Source organism: Papaver somniferum, chromosome 11 (genome assembly GCF_003573695.1).
Source record: "Papaver somniferum cultivar HN1 chromosome 11, ASM357369v1, whole genome shotgun sequence".
In the NCBI taxonomy this organism is placed as follows: domain Eukaryota; kingdom Viridiplantae; phylum Streptophyta; class Magnoliopsida; order Ranunculales; family Papaveraceae; genus Papaver; species Papaver somniferum.
Genome location: NC_039368.1, coordinates 63,574,421 through 63,600,745, shown reverse-complemented (window position 1 = coordinate 63,600,745; position 26,325 = coordinate 63,574,421). Strand labels below are relative to the sequence as shown.

Here is a 26,325-nt window from a genome sequence, read left to right as displayed (position 1 = left end):
AATCGTTAGCTTGACAATCACATGAAGAAGGTGGTTCTTGCATAAGATTATGAGATGAACTTACAAAAATTGGAAGATCATGCATGGAAGTAGAAGTTACCTGATCAGTATTTGGTAGAGATGGTGTTGACGACGCAACAAAGAGAAAGATAGTCTCATTGAACACAACATGACGACTGATGTAGATTCGACCAGTAGGAATATGAAGATATTTGTATCCTTTATGCATGAGACTATACCCTATAAAAACACAAGGGGAGGATAATGGTTCCATCTTATGAGATCTATAGAGACGAAGATGAGGATAACAGAGACAGCCAAAAACACGCAAATAAGTATAATTAGGCAACACACCAAACAAAGCTTCATAAGGTGATGTTTTCGCAAGAGCAGAAGATGGCACTCGATTCATTAAGTAACATGCTGTAAAGAATGCATCATACCAATATGATGAAGGGGTAGAAGCCATAGATAAGAGAGCGAGGCCAATTTCACGAATATGTTGATGTCTGCGTTCTACCAAACCATTATTTTCAGAGGTATGTGGACATGAAAACCTATGAAAAATACCATTTTGTTGGAGATGAGGAGTGAGTTTACGATATTCCATAGCATTGTCAGACTGAAATTATTTGATCTTTCTATTAAAAAGGTTTTCAACATGTTTCCGAATTATAAGAAAGGTAGAATAAACATATGACTTGTGAGATAGAGGAAACATCCAAGTAAACTGATTATGTGCATCAATAAAAATAATGTAGTATCTATAACCTTCATTAGACAAAATATGAGAAGGACCCCAGACATCCGAAAAAATTAAATCCAAAGGATGCAGATATTGAGTCATACCAGAAGAGAAAGGTAACTTATGACTTCTATGCTCATGACAAGAAGAGAAAAAAGTTATAGCTTTATTAGAAACAGGAAGAGAAAATTTCAAAAGAATATGACGCACAATTCGCATCAAAGGGTGTCCTAATCTAGAGTGCCAATTAAGTAGACCGGCTTTTTCATTAACACAGGCTTCTGGAGAAACTGACGAAGCATCCAGTTCATATAGACCACCTTTCCTATGGCCGCGTAGAAGAACCTTCCCTGTACACCGATCCTTTACAAGACAAAGTAAGGATGAGATTCAAACAACACATTATCATCCTTCGTGAGACGAGAGACATATAATAAATTATGAGAAATTTCGGGAGTAAAGATTGTGTTGTGAAGGTGAAACTTACGATCCGGTGTGCCTAAAATTGAAAAACCAACATGAGAGAGTGGAATAGAATCATCATTGCCTAATTTGATTTGGTTGGGACCATTATATTATGCATGAGTATGTGTAACGACACGGATATTTTCCTTGGGCTTTGAGTCCTAGCCCAACCCATATGAATTTTTTGTTTAAGTCAAGTAGTCATCCCTTAGCATCAATTGGTGAGCATGATTAGTAGATTCCTTAGAAGAACTCTAGTTAATAAAGAAAAATAAAATAAAATAAAAAAATATTTAGCATGTGTGCCAGTGCCACGTTATAGACATGATCAGCTTCGGTCTTTGATACTGTAAACCAAATTTAATGGAGTGAAGACTCATTTTTCATTGTTTTATTCAACACTCTCTTCTCCTTAAACCACTGTTTCTTTCCAACCTTCTCAAGCAGATAAGAAATTATTGAATTGTGAAGACAAATTTGGATGCGACTTTTATCCCATTTTCGATTAAGGATTTTCACACACAAAGGTAGGGGTTTTTCTCTCAATTCTTCAATTGATGTTTTCTTTCCTTTTGAACTATAGTATTTCTAATGATTGTTTGATTTATGTTTCTCTCTGATATTTTGTGATTGCTACAAATTTAGTAATGGCTAATTGCAGTTTCTTCTGGTTCATGTGTAGTTAAAATTTTATTGAATACTTAACAACAAAAAAAGTCCTTAAAACCGTTTTGTCGTAATTGCCGAGAATGAAATTTGTTCTTCCATATTTTAATATGACTTGGTTTGAAACTCTGAGCATTTACAGTGGGTTAGTTCTTTGAGTTATAAAACTATCTTCTTTGAATGTCTAGAACATGCAATGAACTTGCTTAAAAGATTACATTTTCTTTCCGTTTTATTCTTTCTGTTTACACAATAAATTTTCGAGTGCCGTAAATGGTTCTTTAAACATTGAAAATGTTATGCAGTTTCCTAACGATGATTTTCATGATGAGTCAAGTCCTGGATTGGTTTTTCTTTAACCCAACCTATTAACTGTTTGTGAATATCACCTAATGAATTTCGTTTTTGAAACTTACAAAACAACCTGAACCTCCTTAAGAATTGATGTTGCCCTTCTTCATAAATCTTGAATTTGCATTTTCATTATTTGAAACTCCCTTCATTAATGATATTAATGATTAAAGATTTCTTACTTGAATTTAAACAAGTCCGTCATTCTGTTATTTCTAGTAGCAAATTTTTTGAATTTTTAAACATATCTTTGTACTTTGTACCCTTCCCACAGTGCATTTCAAATATTCTAAATTTCAGATCAACGTTTTGTCTTATGGCACCATCTCCCTTGTCTTTCCTAACAGCCCTGTTTGCATAACTCAACTTAGTTATTTGTATCAATTTGGATAATTTTGTTCGCCTTTTACTTCAGTGAAAACCTCTCGGCAACTAAGACTAATTTGGCTTAATGAAAACTCCAATTTTGTAACTAATGTGAGATTTTGCCATGTTTAAATCAGACTTGTGTCAAGTATTCATCTTCCTTGGATATTCGTTTGCCGATAATCTTGCTTATTTCTTTGTAGCTAGTGATTTCGATCCCTCTTTTAAGAATGAATGCCTTTAATCTTGGTATATCGACTGTACTTTCACTTTGGTATTTTTCTTATGGAGCAGGCTTTTGTGTAAGTTGCGGCATTGTTGCCTTTCACTTTTGTGAATTTGCTGTGGTTTAGAAATGTTCTTTTATGTGAGAGTTCGCTTGAGATGGCTGCCAGTAAGAACTAGAAAGCTGTACTTTAGAAACGTCGGGCCTAAGTGGCACCCTACCATCTCGGTGGCTACCCGGAAGATCGTTGCGGGAACGATGGCTGGTAACCAGAACTACCCCGACGGTGGCACTGGCCATGAGAATAGTAGAGGATCTTTAATTGCGGCTCAAAATATTTTTATGATCCACATTTGCTTAAGATTTACATTTTTACTTTGATCTAGCTGCTGCTTATTGTCGAGGCCTTTATATTTCACGCTGGTATTATCTTTTCACGGGGATATCTGGGGTAGTTTGTTTGCTTGATCCCATGTTACTTTTGTTAGTTTATGCTGGTATATATGTGTTGGGATATTGTACATGATCTTTATATGGTTTGAACTGAAAACTTGCCAGTTTCGTGTACGATGGATCTGGTTTTGGGCATATGTTGACTAGTTTGGGAAATCATTTTACTGTCTTTTGTATCGTATTTTCTTATATGTATATAACTATCTTGTGCATTTCCACCTAAGAATTATGACATCATGGATTTCCTTTATGTATTTTTAGTTATACCTTTAACTACTACAATGCTAGTATGGCCGTCGATTTGCTTTTGTTTAAGTATACTTGGTATTTACCCTATTTCCCTACATAAATTGAATAATAAATGTGCTTAACTGTAGTGCATCACCTAATAAATTATTTGTGCTTGTGCCAGTAAAAAGCAAGGTGTCATTAATTTAAACCAAGAATCATCGTTGGCAATAATGGTATATGGGCTAAAATGTATTTGAAAAGTGAATATATCTTGGTGTTTACAAACCTCTTGTGAAGCTCTCTTTGGACGTCAAATTTTTATGTAACTGAAGTTCTTTCCTTTCTCTATATCTTTATTGGAATTACTGTATTATGACTGCACACTTTCTTTTTCATTGGACTAGCATATCCTTACAGGAAGAGCATCTGAATTAGACACCTATCTAGCAAATATTATTTGGTTTTTAGAAGGCTAAAGGACCTGTGTGCCCTGTTACTGGAAAAAGGATTCAAGGGGTAAGCTTCTTTCACTTCTAATATTCTGTGTCTGTTGTCTTTTTTTTATCTTGATTTCAGTTGGTTTATTTCTGTATCTTGTGTTACCCTTATATTCTGCATAGGGTATGTATATTTCTAGGGTTTTATCTTTAAGTATGGATGGGTTGGGATTTAGGCAAGTAATTTTTCTTCAATATCTAATTGAAAAGCCTTTAGTCTGTGTGTTTCGATTTTAGGTGTTGACAGTTCAATTAACATTGTATCTTGATGAGCAATGGACTGGAGCTGAAGGAGATGCAACTATGATAGAGATAATTGTTATTAGTAATTGAGCCAAGTGTTCTTCTGTTCATTGAGGTAATTAGAGAGTGAGTTCTTGTGTGGAATCACACGATGAGTGTGTATAATGAAGGTCAATGCTTGGTTGCAGAGAAAGCTTCGAGGTAACTATTACATATGCTGCCTTACTCTTTATGATTGATTGTTGAGTATCTGCTGCTTAGTTTGAGTAATGACTTGGTATCTTAATGGGATACATGATGAAGCCAGTGATTTCATATACAGGAGAATTCATGTTATATCTAAGTGAATTGGAGGTTTGCAAAAAGTTTCCTGTCGGATTAGACCAGGCTATCCTACGGTATTACTAATGGTGCTCTTTGTTTTATTGCTTAAGTGAACCTTGTCGTAATGTCGGTACATACATATATAGAAGCAGGTAGGAAGTATACAAGGACCTTGTAAGGACGTGGTGGGTGATATGGCTCACTGGTCTTACTCTTTGATAAGTACCATTGCCTCGACCTTTGGAGCTACTTTCTGTTGCTCTTTGTTTTATTGCTTAAGTGAACCTTGTCGTAATGTCGGTCCATACATATATAGAAGCAGGTAGGAAGTATGCAAGGACCTTGTAAGGACGTGGTGGGTGATTCGGCTCATTGGTCTTACTCTTTGATAGGTACTATTGCCTCGACCTTTGGGGCTGAAGCCCCAGTTGTGAACCTAGGTGGTCTTGGAAATGCACCACTACTCGTGTCCTTATATTGGTCTAGCAATAACTATGTGATGATATTATAATTGCTGAGTGTCAGGTATACTGTGGACTTGCATATATCATGTAAAGGCCTAATACTGTATTAATTTTCTATGTTCAATTTATGCATCATTGTCCATTTTAATGTCCTTAGTATGCCTTTGCTAATCTACCTGATAGTTAAATAATAACTAATCTGGTAATATCCAAATGACTGAATCAACTTATACAGACTTTTATAAGGAAAAAGCAACGAGGCTTATTATCTCTCTATTTTTCTACTTACTGTTATTCCTTCATTTTCAAGGTTATCAATATATGTTTGTTTCCACTTTGACAGCTGGACTTCCAAATGTGAGATGGTTTGGTGTTGAAAGGGACTATAATGTTCTTGTGATGGATTTAATTGGACCTAATCTTGAAAGTCTATTCAACTTCAGCAGTAGGAAAATCTCTTTAAAGTCTGTTCTGATGCTTGCAGACCAGATGGTGGGTATTGAAAGTTCACTCATTGTCTATTCTTATTCTTAATACCTCTTTTTTTTATTTTTTTTTCTTGTATGTGTGGTAGGTCAATCGTGTTGAATTCATACTCGCCAAATCTTTTTACATCGAGATATTAATCCAGATAATCTCCACATGGGGCTTGGAAGGCGTGCAAACATGTTTGTATCTTTACTTTGTAATACTTTTGTCTATTCTCCAACAAATGCTCAGGATAAGTTTTTTGATGCATTGCATGCCTTTGCTTTCCATGCAGTTGTACATTGTTGGCTTTGGTTTGGCTAAGATGTACAGAGATACTACAACACATTCCATATAAGTAAGCAAATAGAAAAGTTTAATCTTCTTGGCATTTGTACACAGTTCTGATAGCATCAAATATATTTAATATTTGGTTTTTCAGATTTAGAGCATTGTTTCTTTGTACATTAACTTGAATATATATGAAGGAAACATGTTAGGAGGCTTCCTAATCATGCCTAAGGTTACCAGAAGTTTAACTAATAGCTGAAAACTTGTTCTGCTTTTCTATCTGAATTTTTTATTTTATTGATTCTTCATCATATGGTATGCAAGCATTAATACTCACCTCGGCAAGCAGGTACAAAGAAGAGTGTACTCATCAGTGAATACATGCAGGGTTGTGGATGCAGGCAAGATTATGGATGCAGCTGAAGTTGCCGAAAACAAGCTCTTTCTGCTTCATCCAAAACTGCAACCAAACTGGGTAGCCATAGGTGAGGATCCTCAAAAGAACCTAAACAAGTAATTGAGTGATTTTACTGGTGATGTTTGCAGTCTTACTTGTTTGTGCATTTTCTTTTCGTAATGCAGATTGGTTTTCTGTACATCATGCATGTCTTTGCTTACCCGCAGTTTATATGTATCTTTTAGAGATTTGATAGTTCCTGAAGTAATGTTTCTGCATTGTCTAACACTTAACTGCAGGGATGGATGGGGCCAGACTATCCAATCTCCACTGCTTGGTTTTCTGACTGTAGGTCTGTTTTGATTTTGTAGTCGGAAGAAAGAATGTGGGTTACAATGCTAATACGTCTCCACAATGCAGGAAAGCAAGATAAGATCCTATTATCTTTGTAAGTTTGTAAATAGTACTGCTTATAGTGGTTTATGTTAGAAGAAACTTAAGAACGTGATACTTAGCAACAAAAAAAAAAATTGTACCAAGAAGAATTTATTTCCTTTTTCTGATATGAATTCACTACACCAAAACATCGGATTTGGGACGCATATACACGTTGCAATGAATTTCACCAACGCATATATCAGTTGGAAATAGCAAAGTTTTGTGCAACGCTTTCCGTTGGTCAAATTAATTTGTGCAACTCATAAAAACGTTGGTCACCAGGTTTACCAACGTTTCTTGAGCAACGGAATCTTTAATTTGTGCAACGCTTACAATAATTTAGGCAACGTATTACTCTAATTTGAGAAACACATATACGTTACAAACCAATTTAAAGGTAAAAGAAAAAAAATCCGACGATACTTTCAGGTAAAAAAAAATTGATGATAATTCCGGCGGATTTCTGCACCTTCATATGCCATTGTAGATCAACTAAAAGACCCAATTTTTCATATGGAAAGAATCTCATAAACACACCATTATTCATCATCACAATCCATCAATATATTAATATATATCAGCTTGTACCAAATGAAATATAATAAACCATACAATTATTTGGTTGATTCAAAGATAAATACCAACTTTGGTCAAGAATCCAAGTTTTCGAATTTGACAATATGAAAGTTAGTTCATAAGAATACCTTCAGTTATTAGTGTAGCTTTGCCGCGACCTCCTCTCGACACAGCTGTGATAGTAGAAGTAGCATCTGATCCAGTTGAACCTATGCAAAGATCACTATTAGTCCCACCAACTGCACTTGCAACTTGAAAACCTCTTCTTGCCTTAGTTGTTTCCCACCCTGACTAGTAGTCTTGTTATTCCCATGTATGCCACAGGTGCCACACTTTTTCTATCTCCTGGGTTGTGTTTCGTATTCTCTCCTCCTCTAAGTTCTTGGACTGCCAGGGTTTCATCTAGTAATTGGTGGGTTCACAACAGGTAATGGCTGAAATCAGACAAAATATGATCTGATTAGTTTCAGTTATGAAGAAAAAGTAATCAAGTTTCTATTGTTGAATGAAAATAAACGCAAGATAAGTAATAGCATCAATTTCCTAAATGGAGAATCTTCTGGGAGGTTTTGAATCGGTGCACAAGGCCGACAAGTGTGTATAGATCAGTTTCCTCCATCATGAAAGTAAAATAAAATAAATGGCCATAAGCTAGGTTACTTTTTATTAAAACATAAAAGTGGTTCAAATTGAATGAGAACCATCCTCAAAGCACCAACATTACCGATTCTGAAGAAAAGAGTACATAATTGAATGGCAGGCTAAAATATGACAAATTAAGGAGAGTGAAGTACCTGCTAGTTAAGAAAATTAATATAGCCAACAAACCAACTGTAGAATTACCTGAAGAATTTAGGATCTTCTTAGAATCAATAAAAGATCAACAAGAGAAACCAAAACAACCAAATTAGATCTGTACCTAAAAAAAAAAAAAACCCAACACAAACACCACAAATCTGATATATAAGCGACTAAATTCTTTTAAGATAAACCAACAACACTCAAATGATTAATCTAATTGATTCTGCTTACTTATAAATACCACAATAAAACCTTAACAATGAATACAACCATATTTGAAATAAACAACAGTCAAAATCAAAACTCAAATCCAAAGAAATCGAGAGAATAGTTTTCTAGGGTTTATAAAGGAAAAAATTACATACCTAGGAATTGAACAAAATTCGAGTTACCGAAGATTGAGTCTGATTTCATAAATATGGGTTTTGATTTGTGAGATAAGTTATAAAGAAATCTCACAAATCAGATTCAGTTAAAACCAACATCTGAAAAAATAAAAAATAAACAGTTTAAACTCAATCTTACCAAAACCCATCTCACAAATCAGATTTGTATGAGATATCTCATAAACTCCGTTAATTTTCAGAAATATCGCTTTTGAATTTTAAAGATCTAGTTAGGTTTCAGCAAAAATGAAGAGAAGAAACGAAAAGAGAACTAGATATTTTTTTTTGAGAGCCGGATAACAAAATAGAAGAACAAAATTAGGTTAATAAAAAAGATATTTTCTACGGACATTCAAGCCCTCAGTCATTTAATTAAAGTACGAGCGCGTCCTTTTTTTCCTTTTTCTTATCTACTATCTAGTATTTGACCAACGTATTTGTCTAATGTGCAACGGAAAAAGGTTTGCAACCTTAATATCCGTTGCACGCTCGAAAACTAAAATGTTGGAGAAACCTGAATATGGTGTAGTGATTGATTGAATGTTATATGAATTGAATGGATGTTATATGAATTTAATGAATGATGAAACTATTGTTGAGTGTGAATGATGAATGGATAGAGTTGAGTGTGGATGATGGATGGATAGGTGTAGGAATTTCGGCTTATTTCCGGCAGAAATGGACTGCCAGTAATATTGAACTGGTCAAAATTGGACGACAATGACTAATTTTGACCAGGTCAATGTTGACCGGCAGTAATTTTTTTGGTGTTACGAAAAAATTCGTAAAGGCTATGGTCTGTTACTAATTTGCCACGTAGTAACGGCTCTGGCATGTTACGACCTCGTTGTTACAAAATAATTCGTAACGGCCATGAGCTGTTACGACGTGGAAAATTAGTAACGAATCACAGATGTTACTAGAGCAGTTACAACCAGAATTGGTAATGTGTTCAAAGACGTTACAAAAAATGTAACACCCACTTTTGAAACAGGCGACGACCGTTACAACCCATTTAAGTAACAACTCAGTTCTGTTACTAATTCGAAAATTTGGTGTAGTGCGTATTAGATGTGATCAACTTTAAAGTGTAACTAAAGGATATCGCTACTCTAAAACGATATGGAGGACCATAGTTAGATTAGCGAAATGAAATCCTTACCATAATGCTTGACCTTATGGAGTCTCCTTAGAAATTTTGCTTTGTGGGAATTATATAATTGCCACTAGTTTTGATGGGCTTCACAAATACCCTTATCACAGAGTAAATATACCCCTCTCCATCTAGGAGCTCGAACGTTTTTCTCTTTCTTTCCGTATTTACCCTTCCTGTTCGACTCCCTGTTAGATCGAATTTTTCCAAATATGAAAATTTCATTTATTTCTTCTCTCAATCTCTTTCAACTCACCACCAGTACATCTGCAATTACCACCACCAGCTCCGTCGCCGCCACCACAACATCCTCCACTATTAGAAACAAATCTATCACTATGTTTGTCGTCGTCGTCGACAGAGAGAAAGCAGAGCTTTTCGTCAGAAAAACCAAGAGAAAGATATTTTTGGAGGAATCAGTTGAAGATTGAACTGAGATTGGGGGAAATCATCATCAGTAGTTCGTTTTCATCTTCTTCTTCTCTATTTTTAAAGGTATTTCCAACTAAGTTGTAGACGCCATAGATCTGGATGATCTGATTTCAGGTTTCAATTTCGAGTAATTCTAAGCTCAACAACTAATCTATTGGTGTAATTTATATTTTAAGATTTATCATTTTTTCTTGATTTCTTACTGATTCGTTATATACTTTGACAAATTGATTAATGGTGTTGTTGTTTCAATCTGAAGAGGTTTGTTAACGTTTCGTGCAAATTTAGGGTTCTATACGTTCTTATTCATGTTTATTGAATTATTCATCTATATTCATGTTGTTGATTCTGGAAAACTTAACTTTTTTTAATGAGAAGATTCTTTGATTTTGTAGTAATTGAGATTTAGAATTTGTTATTCTGGTTTTAGTATGAGTGAACCAGGCAAGGAAGGTAGCAGCGAATCTGTGCAAGAAAACACCGATGGTGTTTGATGTCTTAAAATGTAGAACCATCCCAGTTAGGTCCAAGCAGAGAAAGAAATAGAAGATGAAGCAGCAGAAGATGGATTGTGCAGGATAATCAGAGATGGTAAGCATGTGAAAAAATGATGAACTTGAAATTTGTATTGAGACTATATGAAGATTTGCAAGGGTTTTTAGTTACCAGTCTTTAAATGCCGAAAACAATCACATTAGTTTTAGAGTTTTACTGTAACTAGTTAGCTGTAGTTACGCATTTACTTAAACAAGTTTTTGTACAGTCTTCATGTGAATTTTCATCTTACATTAAGATAATGGTGAGATTTTTGGTAGAAGTATAATTGTTGTTTTGGGGACACATTTATCTCAAGGATGACAAGGTCATGTAATTCAGATGCTTGATCCAACTAGATACTTCTTCTGTCATTTCATGTTCATTGTAAAATAATACACCAGTTAATTTATATTGGATATGTGATAATTGAGAGATAAGATCTCTGTAAACAAGCATTCATTACAACTGAGTATTTGTTAATAAAGGTAAACTTGCTTTTAGTTTCATATCAATTGATTGTCTATTATTATTGTTTATGTTTCCGAAAGATTGTGTATTCTTATTTAGTTTCTCATGCTTCCAGCAGGAGAAATGTGACGTAGAAGTGAATGTGCGAGTCCCCGAAGAAAATGTGACGTAGTAATTGTTGGTGTGTTCGCAGTAGTGGTGCTGGGGAACGAAGTTGTTAATTTTCCCAATTTGCAGAGTGACTAGACAACTTAGACATACAGGTAATAAATTTTTTGGATCAATTTTTGTTGTTGACGCCAGATTCAGGGATCAACTTTGGTTGTTGACTCCATTCTCTGGGATCAACTTCTTTTGTTGACACTCATGAAGATTATGTTTTTATTTTTTTGTTAATGCTTATCTGTAGCGTAATCTGGAAGTTGTTCTAGCCATGCTATAGTTTAGTTCATAACTATCATTTATCAAACTTCCAAACTTAATAAGTTTTGTTCTTCTTAATAGGTGGTTCCTGGACTGTGGGTTCTATGAATGTTTGGAGCTTGGTGCAATTTCTTGACCCTGTTCCACGTAGGTATAAGAGCAGTAGAATTTATTATGCTTGATGTATTACTGTCTTGACCCTGTTTGAAGACACCAACTTGTGTCATCCATGCTACACGTATTACTGTCATGCCCAAGTATGTTCAGCTTGCTAAACAATTTAAACTACAAGTGTTGATGATGGTCTCTAAGAGAAGAAATGTGTTTAAGAGAAGAAATGTGTTTAGTGGATGGTGTCAACTTCCATTGTTGATCCCAGTGAATGGGATCAACATCCATTGTTGACCCAAAAAAGTTGGAGTATTTTTCACTTATTGTATCAACAAAGGAAATCAACCAACTTTGGTTGTTGACACCATCTTTTGGGATCAACTTTGGTTGTTGACACCATATTTTGGGATCAACTTCGGTTGTTGACACCATATTATGATGTTAAATTCATTTGTTGAGGCCATATTATTTTATATTTTTTTTATTTTATTTTTTGATTTTTTTATTTGAGGATCAACTTCGGTTGTTGACACCAAATTTTGGATCAACTTCGGTTGTTGATACCATGTTGTTTTGTCATGAGCTTTTGATTTTTGTTTTTGGGAATCAACTTCGGTTGTTGACTGGTGGAGGTGGCGGTGGTAGGGTACTAGTGGTGGTGGCGGGCGGGCGGTGATGGACTGGTGGTGGTGGCGGGTGGTGGTTGTGACGGGCAGTGGTGGGGTACTAGTGGTGGTGGCGGTCGGTAAGTGGTGGTGGAATGATAGTTGAATGTTGTTGGTGGTGGTGGGATATTTGGTGGTGCTAGTAGTGGTGGTGGCGGTGAAATGGTAGATACAAATTTTTGTTGTATTTGAAATAAAGAAATGAGTGAGGGTATTAAGGTAATCTAATTTGTAATGGATAAGGTTTTTAAATGATAGGGGTATATTTATTTTTGTATAAGGATATATTTGTTGGGTGTCAAAACTAAGGGTATTTAATTTAGCATGGCTAGTGCCCAGTGGTAGTCAGCAGACTCAGCACGGGGCATCACCAGTTTGTGTCTAACCGTACGAGCGAACCCTAATTGCCTAATAGCACGTAACTCATAAACCCAAGAATCCCTCTTTAAAACCCTCAAAGTCGTGAGGAACTGATCATCAGTCGCATTCTACACAACGATTTGTCTTTGTTTTCACTAATTCATTATTCCCTCCAGAAATTTACTCTAATGGCGAAGCGTTTGATCCCATCTTTGAATCGCGTTTTAGTGGAGAAGATCGTTCCTCCTTCCAAAACCACAGCCGGAATTTTACTCCCCGAGAAAACCGCCAAGGTAAAGTCTTCCAAAAATAACTTATTTCTCCCCCTTCTATATCTACATGTAACATTGTGTTTATCAAGTTTCATTTCGTTGTTTACTTCATGAGATTTGTTAATTATTAAAATAGAAATAGATAGTTAAAAGAAAATACCTAGGCTGAGATAAAATTTGATTCGAGTTGGATCATCCAAACTATATCGCCGGTTGATTAATGTCTTTAGCTTGTTATTTGTTGTGTTTGGTTCAGTTGAACTCTGGGAAAGTGATTGCAGTAGGTCCGGGAGCTAAAGATAGAGAGGGGAACCATATTCCTGTCTGTGTAAAGGAAGGTGAAACTGTCCTCTTACCTGAATATGGAGGAATGAATGTAAAGCTTGGTGAGAAAGAGTAAGTTACAAATTACTCTCTCTTTAACATTACAGCATCGTTGTGTTTCTCTCTATTTGCTTGTTCAAAATGGGATATGTCATATTTTAATGGGTCAGAATAGTTTCAATCATGACTTGTTCCTGAGGTTTCAATGTTGGCTTGTTAGTTACCACCAATTTGTGTGTTTTTTTCATAGAATTTTAAACATTGTTTAACACCATTACCATGACTTTGTAAAAAATGGAACATTAAATTAGTAATCCATTGGTTGTATTTTCAATTAGTTAAAGGATTCGGTTCAGCGTAAAACAAGACAGTGCTAGATCAGGTTCAAATTCTTTTGGGAAGGAGTTGACATTGTGACATGGAGATTTCATGTTTACCTAGTTAGGGGAGACCCTTATGCAGGTGGTCTTATGGTGGTTTTGGTTTAGTTCTTGGCCACTAATCGAGGAGCAATTTTTTATTTTTACTCTTTCAACTGATAAAACAGAACCTATTAAGGTAAAATCAGTTTATATAATATATGCTCTGGGAAATGTGCATGATGTGATATACATATGTATTATGCGTCTCATATCCCTGACTAGTAGTTCTAAAGCTGACAACCGACTGCGTAACAGAAAATATTTCTTGTTTGCTTAGTAACACTAGTACAGATTGATTGGATAAAGTATACCTCTTTGCATTGTTGTGTTTCTGTAAACAAAGTCAAAAGGCTAAAGCCAATACCACATATCTTATACGTACTCAGTTTTCATTTCCACCTATTCCCCTTTCTTTTGGTATGAGGCATTTTCAAGAACCTTAGAAAAATGACTTTCTGTCGAGAATCCAAGGTCTAGTTGCTCTTTTGAGAAAAACCTCGTTGGCTTCTTTTTACTTTTTACTTGACATAGCAGAACTTGTTGTGTTTTTCACACTAGGAGCTTATCTCTCTGATTAGGACTTGTATTAGCTAACATATAATATCTCTAGTTTGCTCTTACGCAGTGATTCAGGACAAAAAAACACCTCTTTTCCTTGTTTTCTTTCTGCTATTTATTTACTAAAAAGGCTAAGTGCTTATAAGCCAATACTAAATATCCAATACCCACTCGCTGTATATCCGTCAGCTATCAATTTCTCCTATGCCTTCTTGTTTTTGTATGAGGATATATTCGTGAACTTCGGGAAATTGCCTTATGGTTGAGAATACAAGGTTTAGTTATTAGTCTATATAAGAAAAATCTCGATACTTCAAACCGAAAAGAAATCTCTGAAGGAATATTGTTGTTAACCCTTTGCATGAACTTTTTAGGATGTTTTGTACCTTTGAAATCATATATTTTTCTTACGATGCTTGTGTTGATTGTTAACGGTTGATCTATGAATTCATTAAAAAGCGCAATATGTGATTTTTTTCTAATGTTCCTTTGAAATCCTTACAGGTATCTCTTGTATGGAGATCAGGATATATTGGGAATTCTGTGCGAGTAATTCCACCCTTTGGTGACCAAGCATAGAAGTTATTTAGAAGGGTTCTACTGATAATGGTCACTAATTGCAGTTTTAGGTTGTAGGCAGTAAATAAAAGTTCTACTTTGTGTCGACTCTTTTATGCTATTGAGGCTGCAAACTCCCATCAAAGATTTAACATTTATGAAGAGTGAACTTCCGAATTTCAAGTATATTCATATTCACCGGTGTATTACCTAATAATCTTGGGGAATTGATTTCATTACATTGGCCTTCCAATTGATCGCATTTGCGGTTAAAAGTGTCATGCCCATGCCTGTTGAAAACTGGACAATGGTGAACTGCATATATGAAACCGAGTACTTATGGACAATTTTGCATTAGCACGAAAAGTCCTCTCGTGTTGTACAATGCTTGTTGAGTTTCCTCATCACTCCCCTCCCCCTTCGTTGATATTCTATATGGGCTAAAAGACCCTCCTATCTTGCTTATTTGTGACCAGTTACAGTGTTTTATTTTTAATGCTTTAAAAATAAAAATAAGATGCATACAAATCTGAGGGTTCTTATCATCAAAATTGAAGTCTTCATTTCAAGACATAACATAAGTTGTATACATCTAGTTGATCTTATAAAGACACAATCATCCTTTGCTAGTAAGTTGGGATAGATGGATCAACTTTCTCTGAATATGCATGAATTCCTCCAGCAATGTTGAACACTCTCTTGAACCCCTACAAGAAGCAATAACAAATTATCAGCAGCGACGTGATTGATCGAGATTTTTTCTTCCTGGCCAATCCGTGAGGCAAAAGATTGATCACTTACTTTAGAGAGAGTCAAAAACGTTGAGTAAATTCAAGCATTGAAGGTATTTCACAATTCATGTTCCACACAATCAAATAAAATGGTCAAAGCAATGAGGATCTAACCTGAGCCTGGAGCCACTTCGCAACCTGTAGAGATCGAACTCCGTGATGACACTGCAGTTCGAAGAATGAAGAAAATCAAAACATAATCTTTATCAATACTGAGTATATCAACCTAGAAAAACGTAAATACTTCAAGAATACCAGAACGTAAGTGTCTTTTTCAGGATTGAATTTGGTTGTTACTTCTGACCCCCAACTGCCAAACTGACGAAGAGGAAGAACCTCAAAACCAGGCAATGAAGCTTGGGTGCTGTTTCAACAAAATAATCAAACAGATTAGAGATGAGAATATCGAGCCTTGAAGATAAAAAGCTTCGGATTAAAAATGAAGCTCTCTTGGTTGACTTAGAGAAGTCTGCAAAGACACTTCGTAAGATCCATACATCTCTTCGGGTTCTCGAACATCTAATAGTTGGGCCTCTTCAAGGAAACTTGGGTCTTGCATTTTTATATGGAACTCCTCTGGCTGAACATCTTGGAGCACAGCTTCTTCCCTATATATACACAAAGGAATGTGAGAGAATTTTTTTTGGGAGAATTATTGTCTTCTTTTTTGAGATCCTTCTAAAATACCCAACATTTAATATTTACTCCTGATGCAACAGAGTTTGTTGCATAATGTATTAGTTTCTCTTCGCAACAAGTGATTAAATGGGTAACTAAGCTGCTTTAATTATTCAAACAAATGAAGGTCAAGAATGCATACCTCTCGGACACTACTTGAAGCAAGTGCCATCCAAACTTGGTTTTACATCGAACTACTTTGTTTAAAGGGGCACTAAAAGCTGCTTCCTCAAATTCTGGCACCTTATTTAGGATACGTAACCAAGAAACAAAAGTCAATCAGGGATCAACAAAATGGAAGAAAAACTATTCAAGAACGGATGAACAGAGTTTAAGAGTGCTTTACAACATGTGAAAGTAGTATATGAATAGTTTCAAGATGTACCATCTGCCCCTTCCTAACCCATCCAAGCATGCCCCCCTGATCTTTTGATGGACAAATTGAGTACTCGACAGCCAAGTCACTTAAATCCAGTCCTGCATACATGAATAAATTACCACTTTATTAAACAACAACAAGGTGCTGCAAATCTCTTACTAGAAATATCTAGAAAAGGGAGAGAGTAACAGAACGGGAATGGGGGAAGAAGAAAAATAAGATAATTTAGCATTTATATGTACCATGCCAGTGTTCAACTTTGCTACTTGATTAAGATGTACATAACATGCTAACAATTGGATATGAGACAACTCGCGTCTCACAGGCAATAAATATAGGTAAATGTGTCTGACTTAAACTGCAGGGAATGATTTATCACTTTTATGGGGTGTTAAATGAAAAAAAAATTCAGCTTTCACTTCATGAACCACTGGGGGTCTCGGACAACATAAAAGCTAACAATTTAAGCTCACCCAATCAGATACAAGAAGCAAGATGTAAAGCCTAAGACGTGCCGTTTTCTATTCGCTTAAAGTGCAGTTTATTGTTTCTGACCTCTTGCTATACTCGCTTGAACCTCCACCAGAAGTTTAAGATCCTCTTCTTTAACAAGTAAATGCTGAACGAGTATTTCCCGGCTTTCACCTCCTCCACTGCTTCCAGAACTACAAGAGGCTGAAGACAGACACATACACACTCAGAGCTTGGACCTAATCAATCATAACAAGCTTTTTACGAAGTAAGAGATACACAGAAACACCGGAAACATCCGTATTGATGCTTCAAACTATTCAAAACTCAATCCCACTTTACACAATACAATAGAGGACCTCCTACCAATGGATGAATGCATAACAAGAACAGCTATTCATGATTAATTACCAAGTTATTAACACGCACAGTTACTTCAATAAAAGAAACAGATTTGATCAAGCCCCTATTATGTCTCACCAGAATGATACAGAAAGAAAATCTGAAACTAATAGAAATCCAAATTAGAACAATCCATTCACCTGAAATCGTACTAATTACTAGAAGAACCAAAAATATAAGAGCTAAGAATAACATGAGGGTTTTACGAGAACCCAGTACTGACCTCTTCCATTCGGAGTTGTCATGCCTTTTCTCTTAGACAAAGTAGTATCCTTGAATCTAATAGGTGTTAGAAAATGGGAAGATGAAAGTGAAATGGGCGCGAGTGTGATAAAGAGTTTAGAAAAAGAACAAGTATGAGTATTAGTAGGTTTCAATGGAGATAAACTTAATCTATTACTAGTATTCTTGAGACTGCATAAATAACTTGACGCTAGTGATGGTAATTTTATTGAATTAGGGATACAACAAGCTCTACTCCACATTATTTAGGGTTTCTCAGCTCTTCCTTTGTCTAGATTTCTTCCTTGATTCAATTGTAGTCGTCTCAGTAATGGCGGGCTTGCTTCTCTTAAACAGTTCTCAACTTCCATCCACTGCTTCCCAGTTTCAAGAAATTCAACTCAGTCCCGTGGGCCCATGTCAGTGCTTCCAGTTTGAATCTGTTTTGGGTCCGTGCCCGTGTCAGGCCTGATATTAGTGAATTAGATTCATTTATTTTTTAGCCACATCTGAGGAGAACCACCGGAAAATCTCCACAAGTGAATCTTTCCCATGGAAGTTGAAACTGATAAAGATAAAAAGGATGATTTTTGGAACTACCATGAGAGTAAATTTAATGCTGAACGGTGTATATAATAAGCAGTACTTCGATTGTTTGTTTCAGAATCCACAACCTAAAATGCTTAAATGTCCATCAAAATTTTACTAGAAAGTAAGGAGTAACTCAAGTCGCAACAACAAAATCTTAATCTGCACATCAGAACCTGGAGGAATACACAGATGCAACTCACTTCCAAAAAAATACCATTAAATTACCCTTTGAAACTTATAGGAAGCTCATCTGTGTATTAACAAACAGGAACTAAATTGTTTATAGATTAAAGATTTGAACAGAATAACTTTGTTTTCGACCATCTACACCGACTGCAGAAGTTTCCAAGGATATATCAATGCTACGATGCTCCGCTGCACGAACAATGCTGATGCGTGCTTGGATTTTTGCAGCGGGGTAAGATTCAGTTCCGATTTTTGCCATTCCGTCGGCTTCGGGTTTTGCAAGTGCCAATGCAATTGGTTCCCGGAATGTGAATATAGTCTGGGACCAATGTGTACTAGGAGTATAAGGTGATGTAGAGAGGACCGTTGGCATTTCCTTGCAGAATCTGCTACTGAAACCAGTCTCAAACCAAAGGATCACTCCATAACACCGAGTTGATTTGGCATTTCCATCTGTCAATGAAAGATCTGACTTCGCCTCCAACTCGAAGCTTGACGTAAAGTCCATCTCTTCAGCCTTCATAGTTGCCAAATCAAAAGCCTGAGAAACAAAAACCAATTTTAAGTCAAAGTTAGATACAAAGTGTTCTTGAGGGTTCAGAAAGCAAACTAATATAATGAGAATATCACCAATGCTGATAATGCGTGGATCGAAGTAATCTCAACCGGCGCATAACATTTTTTAAAAATGAACTAACCTGGAGAATAGTATTTTGGGTCACTATATCGCGACTGTCCAGCACATCAACTATAGGGTTTTCTGAAGCATCCTCTACAACCTCCTTACTAATGCAAGACATATTGAAACCATAAACATTTTCCCAGAATGGGATGCTGGTTCCACTTTTTCCAAAACCTGCTACGAACTATACAAGATGCCTCAATCAGAAAGTGTGTAAAATCTAAGGTTAAAAGTTAGATGCACAGGAACTTGAAGCAGATAGAGAACTTACAATAGTTGCAGTGTCAGGGAGAATGGCACCACCTGGTTTTAACCAGCGATCACGGGCATAAAGCACTGAGGTAAGCATCGTTTCATAGAGGAGACAATATCCCATCCATTCACTTAGTAATACGTCGACACTGTGATGTGGAATTTGCACCACTTTGTCAAGCTCTTCAACCATGCCTTGAACTATATTGACTACTCCAGTGCAATGCTCATTACCAGCACTTGAGTTTGCATCATATAACATTCCATTTTCTCTGGCAATCTGCGTTCATGCATACATCCACGCCATTAAAACAAAACCAATCTTCACATACACAATTAGAGAACAGAAAAAATAATAGGGAGATGAGCCTATACCTGAGTAGCCACTGAGGCCATTTTTTCACTGCCTTCTATTGCATACACTCTTGAAGCCCCTGCTTGGGCTGCGAACAGACTACAAAAGATAATATGAAACACAGACATGAGAAACAAGTAATGTTCATGGTTAGGACTGCCAGAGTGGAGACATTTATTCAATAAACAGAGAATAACCAATTACTGGACCTATGCAACTAACTTATCTTTTTACCCTTTATGACGGCAGGGAATATGAGGCTCAATTGAAATACAAAATTCAAATATTTTTGACAGAATCAACCAACAATTACTATCCTTCTATTTCAGTAGAAGTTGAACGAACCATAGCAAGACTTCAACGTTCATGAAAGAGAAGATTACTAGAAGAATCTGCAACAAGATTTTCTATGGAATTTGCAGGATTCAACTAGGTCCAGATAGCTCATACAGAGACTCATTATAGTCTCCTACTCTTACATAATACAGGTGGAAGCTACTAGTTTTAGAGATTAGCTACTAGTATCAGAGATCATGGAAGAACTAGGATGAGGGTTCATAAACTGGGTCGATTTCTGAAAGAAAGTAGTTGCACTCACAGCACGACATAACACGGGGATACAAATGAACAAGAAGAACCAACCTTAGTATTCCAGTACCGCAACCAACATCCATAACAGTCGCATTATTCATGAGAGAGGGATTATTCAAGATTGCTCCTCTATAAGCATCCATTCTCACCTACACGGCAAGATTCTGTGAGTCTATACTGAATTTCTAGAGCATCAAAAGTAAAAAGTGAATTTATGCAAACCTCTGATTTCTTGCGACACAGATTAATAACTAGTGATTCTTCTAATTGAAAAATGAGAAAAATTCTTCTAATTGAAAAATGAGAAAATACCTTATCACTGATCATCTCTCTATGGATGCCAAATTTGCCATATGCCCCAAAATAATTCTCATTTACAGTCTTGATTTCCTTTGCAACAACATTTGCAAAAGAAACCTTCCCAAGCTTACGCTTTTCCTTATTATTAGATGATTCACTATCTTTACCAGCTACTCCACCATTAAGTGTGACCTTCTCCAATGATCTTAACATGTCCAAAGACCCATTTGACTCTGGGAATCTGTCTTCGCTTCCATTTTCCTTACTAGAAGGAACCACATCCATAATGTCCTCATCCATGAGCTGATTCATTTCAACATCTTGATTGTTTTCTAGCTCCATCAGTATTTCCTCTTTATCAACCGCCATTGCATAATCTTCTTCCTCATCATCTTCATCCTCCCAGAAGTTGTGCAATAAGGAATCCTCATTCATGAAAGGTTTCAGATACTTGTCATCTTCCCAACATCGCTTTTCATTCTCCAAACAACTCCAACTCCAACCTTGATTTTCTGCTACCTAACAACCAAAAAAATCAACTAAGTTTAACAGATTAACACATCAAACCAAGATATTAAGTAACAGACAGAAAAACGAATAAGAAGGTACCTGAGACCTGACGTAATTGATGAGCTTAAAGGAATCGTAAAAATTCAAGCTTAATGTTTTCTTTATACTTTGAAAATCAAAAGAATGATTAGAGCTACAATATTTGAAAACAGATTCGATGGATTTGTACTTTTCATCACAGAACAAACAGATAAATTCTTCTGCTTCGTATTCTTCATCAGTTTTCCAATCCTCCCAATCTTCATCAAGCTTCTGTTCCAACCCTTCGTCATCGTCACTATCTTCGTTAAGTCCATTTACAATTTTGAATTTGTCCGCCATTGGATTACTAAGTTCTATTCAGTGGGAAGAAGTCTCTCTCTGATTAAAACCTTACAGAAACCCTAGCAACATCAAGGTTTTGTTGTTTCCGAAACTTCCAATTTACTCCCTAAACACCTAACCAAATCACTCGTAAGCCCTCAAGCTATCACAAGTATTGTTCCCGCCGCCAACGGATTAAGTCCGGATTTGTGCACACTCGCTTAAAACTCTTTGGGCGAAAATATCCACTTTGTTAACTTCTTTTTCTCCTGCTACATGAAATTATTAGGGTTTAAGGAATCTCCCAGAGAGGTGAAGTTGGTGTAGGAGGAAGGATTCGCTGATTTTGTCCAGGAATGATGGAATTAGGGTTTCCTAAGATAGAGACAGAGGTGGAGGATGAAGGAAAAGAGTATTCAGTTAAGTTGGTTCCTTGGTTAAGCTGGAACGAATGGAACTGGGTTCGTGAATGTTTATTTTCCTCTTCTACAGAATCTATTAATGAAGCTCTAAAAAGAATATCGGCATGGAGAAGTAGAGGTTGTCTTCCTATTGTTATTGAAGTTACAGCCTCTATTATTGAAATTCAGCTGAAAGATCCTTTCTTCAGGTAACCCCAACAAGTTCAGTCATTAATAGTGTTGATATTTGGTCAAATTCTTCAACATTGGTGTGTGTGTTGATTACCCTTTTTTATTTCCTGTTTGATGCTGTAGATTGGGTTCCAGTAATGAAGCAGTAGACTCAGACGAGATTCTGTCCATGCTACACTGCATGTCCATTCTGAGGTGAAATGTTTTACTTGTCCCACTCATGAGAAAATACAAATTATATATATATATATATATATATATATATATATATATATATATAAAAGAGTATTAGTAGTGCAACATCCCATTCGGAACCTGATATAGATTGTCTGCAAATTTTTGATTGCCATGGATGAAAAAGAAAAACTAACTGGTTGTTAGGAATTAGGAAGTCTTGACTGATTTTAATGTGTAATTCAGCAACACGAAATTTACCAATTTGATTTTCTCAGCATTATGTTCCGAGCCATGGTGCAGTAGAAGTGTAGATGGAAATTTGCATGCTGACAGATGACTGGATCTTTTTGTTATACACAGTGTTTGAGTTTTATAGAGACGTTTAATTAACATGCTTACACTTGTTATTACCTTTTCATTTTCTTTTTAGTTTATTTTTGTGGCTCCGTTAGAATTTCAGAAGAAGTTTAGGCTTACACTTAAATCTCATTTGTGAAGGCTTGTAAATGGGGTCGTTGAGAAGACACGGAAGAAATCAGAAGTTTCGATTGCTGATGCAGCAAATGCAATCGGTATCCCGCGTATGCTGATAGATATTCGTCATGGTGAGGATACTTTATCTACCATTTAATATATACCCCCTCAAGGTGAATGTTATTTAATTCCCATATCTTCAGGCACACAATCATTAGGCTTGAAATAGATGGGATTTCTAAATTTTTTTGTTTTGTTTTGAGGTCCCTGAGTTTGGGGCATATTGTACCTTATGCTGTTTTATTTGATTATACTTTGCAGAGAGTTCTCATCGTAATCTACCTTCACTTAACATTGTTCATCTTGCCTCTGTAAAGGTACACAAAGCTTCTGTCACTAGTGGTTCTAAATATTTTCAGGAGCTGGTAGTGTATGTTTTTCCCGGTTGAGATACAAAACTTCCCGTTAGTTTGTTTCCATCATATAAGAGTAAGTTAGTTTCCATTATATAGGATCTGGTAATATAGGAATATACTAAAATAAAGGAAATCCAGTATTATCTACATGACAATGAAGAATCAAGTTTCTGTGTTATGGATGCCAATATTATCCATCCTTATCCAGTTTATATTATTTTATTGACAGTTTAGGCCTATTTCTATTCTACTGTGTTGAGTCCCAGTTCATTACCCATGGTAGGGAATCTCAGCTAGATAACCACCATGAAAGTTAGGTAAAAACAGAATAATAGAGCTACAATATAAGCTTAGTTTTCCTGGGAACCAAATTGCTAACATCTTTGAATGTTGGCAGAGAAAAGCAGACATGAACCTGGGTCGGGCTGGTTCATTACTGAGTGTTCACCTTGTATCGACCTGGGCATAAGATACCACTCCCAACAGAATCTGGATTAGAAACTAGTCGGAATAGGAACAGTTGATTTAGAAACTACTGCTACTTCTGGGAAGTTTATACGAATCAAACAGGGAAAGAACCTGATACTCAATCATCCCATTAATCTCCAATATCACTTTTGCCCTTAATCTTTCTTATGGAACTTCAGCTCAATATGCTTGATTTATTATTGTTTCTACCTTTTGAACTTTCAGGCACTTGACTGGCTTAAATCTTATTATTGGGAGTCTCAAAAGAATTCCTTACCATTTAACACGGATGGAAGCACTAACATCAAAGAAGAAATCAAGTCTAGATTGCATGAATTAGCTTCTCAATTAACCACGAAGCAGGGCTCAGAACCTCCATCAAAGAAGGCAAAACGTAAGTTTAATATTGTAGTTTTATCAGGTTAAGCTTTGACGTGATACTATGGTTTAACTTGCTTCTAATCATATGAAAATCAAAATCAAGATTCTGTTCAACATTTTTTGGTCCTGACTTTTAAATACCTTTAACTGGATATCCTTTGGTAATCTGCCTTTGATTTGTAGTCTACCGTGGTTCTTTTGCTTGCCTGCATTAATTGGCTCATGTATAAGATAGTGATTGGATAAACAGTTTTAGACTTCAGAAGAATCTTACAATAGCGTGGATGCTACATTATAAATAAATATTCTTTTTGAGCCTTCCTTCATGTGTCCTGGAGGCTGTGAACTCCTTATTATCTTTTGATATAACGTATCTGATATTGCTAACTTTACATGAATTTTCTTTCCCGTTATGGACATTTGCTAGGATCCACTAAAGTGCTCTGAAGTTGTTTTATTCTCGTTTATGAAGAAAAGAATCCTCAAAAGTTGTCATGTGTATGAAGCAACCACATAAAATCATTTTGAAGCATTTTCCAAGCTTATTAGTATTTCTCCACACCCTGGCTTATATGCATATAATTAGGTAATTTCGGGAAGTACATCTCTCCACATGGGAGTTTTTGGGACCTGCAAGATGTGCTTTTTCGACTATAGACCCTCAATGTGCATTTAGGGAGCTGATAAACTTCGGAAAACCAATGATCTCCGGAGTTTTTTTTCTTTTGCACAAATAACATATGCTCACGCACAAATGCTTACAGGCGAAAATTTGTTTTCAGGTTCAAAGAAACAGGTTAAAAGGACTCTGCTTGTCCTTGTGCAGTTATACTCTTCTTTCCCCATGGAAGTGGTTGCCATGATGCTGGAGTTTCTTTGTATATCAGGGGGTGACGAAGCAGGACCTGTGGATTGTTCTAAAATATCCGCAAGCGCGGCAGATATCTGGAAACTCTTGGTGACCAGAATTGCATCTAAAGAGCCAGAATTTCTGCTAATGATACTCAGCGAACTTCTTCAAATGATTGGGACTCGAGAAACCAGGGCACTTGAAACTGGTAATTTGGCTTACGACTGTTTGTAGCATTTTCTAATTCACTAAAACTTCTGTTTTACTAAAAATTTGCTTATTATTACCCGAGAACACCCTTTTTGTAACCCATATACATAGAAACTTATTGGGTTTGACCTTTGGTGCTGAACTTTTCGATGTCTTCTCCTTGTGAACTCAACAGGGTTATATCGACTCTCGGCGTCGCAGTACAAGGCTGAAAATCGTCTCCTTGAATACCTTTCTTCATTGGTGCCATGGCTCATTGACAGATTAAAGAAAGGAAAGGGTCCCAGTAAGATAGGATCTGGGGATAAAAATCTAATGGAACTTCTGAGAAAGTGTCTTCTGGTATCTTATCCTGGCAATACTCACCTTTCTGAGTCAGCAATACTTCTTGCTCAAATGTTAGGAAATGAAAATCTGGTGATAAAACTAAAAAAGCTTTCTAACTTAAGATTACCGAGTATTACATATGCTGAAGAATGCTCCAGTCTCCCAGGGGTTGAAAAGATCCTTTATGAGCAAGAGGTCTGTATCAGTGAAGCAGCAAAGAAGCTGGAGCTTCTCAAACTACGTCGAGCAAAGGGTAATTCCGGGAACACAACAGCAATGCCTGCTAGTGCCAGAGAGAAAGAAAGCACGTGGAAAGAAGCTGAGTTTTGGAATGCATGTCCCATTGGTATGTTGCCTCGTGTTCTTGGTTCAACAAGTGTTCTTCCCGTTCTCGATCCACAAATCAAAAGGCCTGAGGATGTGCAAGTTACAGAAACCAGTCGTTGCAGTAAGAGACAAGCTAATTGTGATGTTGAGTCACTGGAGATTTCAACTTTAAATGAGATAAAGAGTAGTGAAGCAGAGGATTTGAAAGGTTATTTGATGATTGGTGGTGTTTGGAAGAAGGTCAGACAAGAGGAGATTCATGCTATTGAGTCTGCTATCAGAATTTTGGTGTAACGCGTTAGAATAGTTATGTTTTCGATTTCAGGTAAATTTGGAAAAAGTCTTTACTTATATGATCATTGGATAAATTATTGTCTTTTGTGTTTAGCATTTCTTTCTTTTTACTAGCATCCTTATGATTTATCTATAGGTTTTTTCTGTTATGTTTTATTCAACAACAAAAAAAAAAAGTACTTATAATTTGGAAAGTGGATGAGGATCGCAGCTGCACTTACAGTATTAGCGAAAATGGTAGAACAGTTGCAACACAATATTTATGTTCAGAGAGACAGATACACTCCCAGCAAGATACTATTTCTTAAAAGCAGAGCATCTCTAAGTGAAATCCCTGTCCATAACTTCACATAACTATGCAGCA

The 26,325-nt window shown here is 36.2% G+C and overlaps 4 protein-coding genes and 1 long non-coding RNA gene across 5 annotated transcripts; 3 read left to right on the top strand and 2 right to left on the bottom strand.

Annotated features, from left to right (window-relative positions):
• The first annotated feature begins 1,564 nt into the window (after positions 1 to 1,564).
• LOC113320528 lies at positions 1,565 to 3,386 on the top strand. The gene is made up of 2 exons (XR_003346157.1): positions 1,565 to 1,737; positions 2,888 to 3,386. It is a non-coding gene; the product is annotated as an uncharacterized LOC113320528 (long non-coding RNA).
• A 9,142-nt stretch (positions 3,387 to 12,528) lies between these two features.
• Positions 12,529 to 15,015, top strand: LOC113323419 (10 kDa chaperonin, mitochondrial-like). The gene is made up of 3 exons (XM_026571723.1): positions 12,529 to 12,830; positions 13,066 to 13,205; positions 14,618 to 15,015. The coding sequence occupies exons 1-3, from the start codon at positions 12,726 to 12,728 to the stop codon at positions 14,664 to 14,666; spliced, it is 294 nt and encodes a 97-aa protein (XP_026427508.1). The 5' UTR covers positions 12,529 to 12,725; the 3' UTR covers positions 14,667 to 15,015.
• Positions 15,016 to 15,210: 195 nt separating this feature from the next.
• On the bottom strand, positions 15,211 to 17,977 carry LOC113323418 (rhodanese-like/PpiC domain-containing protein 12, chloroplastic). The gene is made up of 8 exons (XM_026571722.1): positions 17,616 to 17,977; positions 17,075 to 17,194; positions 16,526 to 16,617; positions 16,283 to 16,383; positions 15,960 to 16,070; positions 15,718 to 15,826; positions 15,577 to 15,627; positions 15,211 to 15,378 (listed from the first exon to the last, which is right to left on the bottom strand). The coding sequence occupies exons 1-8, from the start codon at positions 17,875 to 17,877 to the stop codon at positions 15,298 to 15,300; spliced, it is 927 nt and encodes a 308-aa protein (XP_026427507.1). The 5' UTR covers positions 17,878 to 17,977; the 3' UTR covers positions 15,211 to 15,297.
• Positions 17,978 to 18,294: 317 nt separating this feature from the next.
• Positions 18,295 to 21,523, bottom strand: LOC113321796 (probable protein arginine N-methyltransferase 3). Its single transcript, XM_026569709.1, has 7 exons — positions 21,181 to 21,523; positions 20,584 to 21,090; positions 20,323 to 20,420; positions 19,701 to 19,779; positions 19,345 to 19,605; positions 19,090 to 19,257; positions 18,295 to 18,932 (listed from the first exon to the last, which is right to left on the bottom strand). The coding sequence occupies exons 1-7, from the start codon at positions 21,460 to 21,462 to the stop codon at positions 18,486 to 18,488; spliced, it is 1,842 nt and encodes a 613-aa protein (XP_026425494.1). The 5' UTR covers positions 21,463 to 21,523; the 3' UTR covers positions 18,295 to 18,485.
• A 158-nt stretch (positions 21,524 to 21,681) lies between these two features.
• Positions 21,682 to 26,054, top strand: LOC113321797. The gene is made up of 7 exons (XM_026569710.1): positions 21,682 to 22,054; positions 22,161 to 22,232; positions 22,713 to 22,819; positions 23,010 to 23,065; positions 23,798 to 23,966; positions 24,736 to 25,011; positions 25,189 to 26,054. The coding sequence occupies exons 1-7, from the start codon at positions 21,801 to 21,803 to the stop codon at positions 25,959 to 25,961; spliced, it is 1,707 nt and encodes a 568-aa protein (XP_026425495.1). The 5' UTR covers positions 21,682 to 21,800; the 3' UTR covers positions 25,962 to 26,054.
• Positions 26,055 to 26,325: the final 271 nt, after the last annotated feature.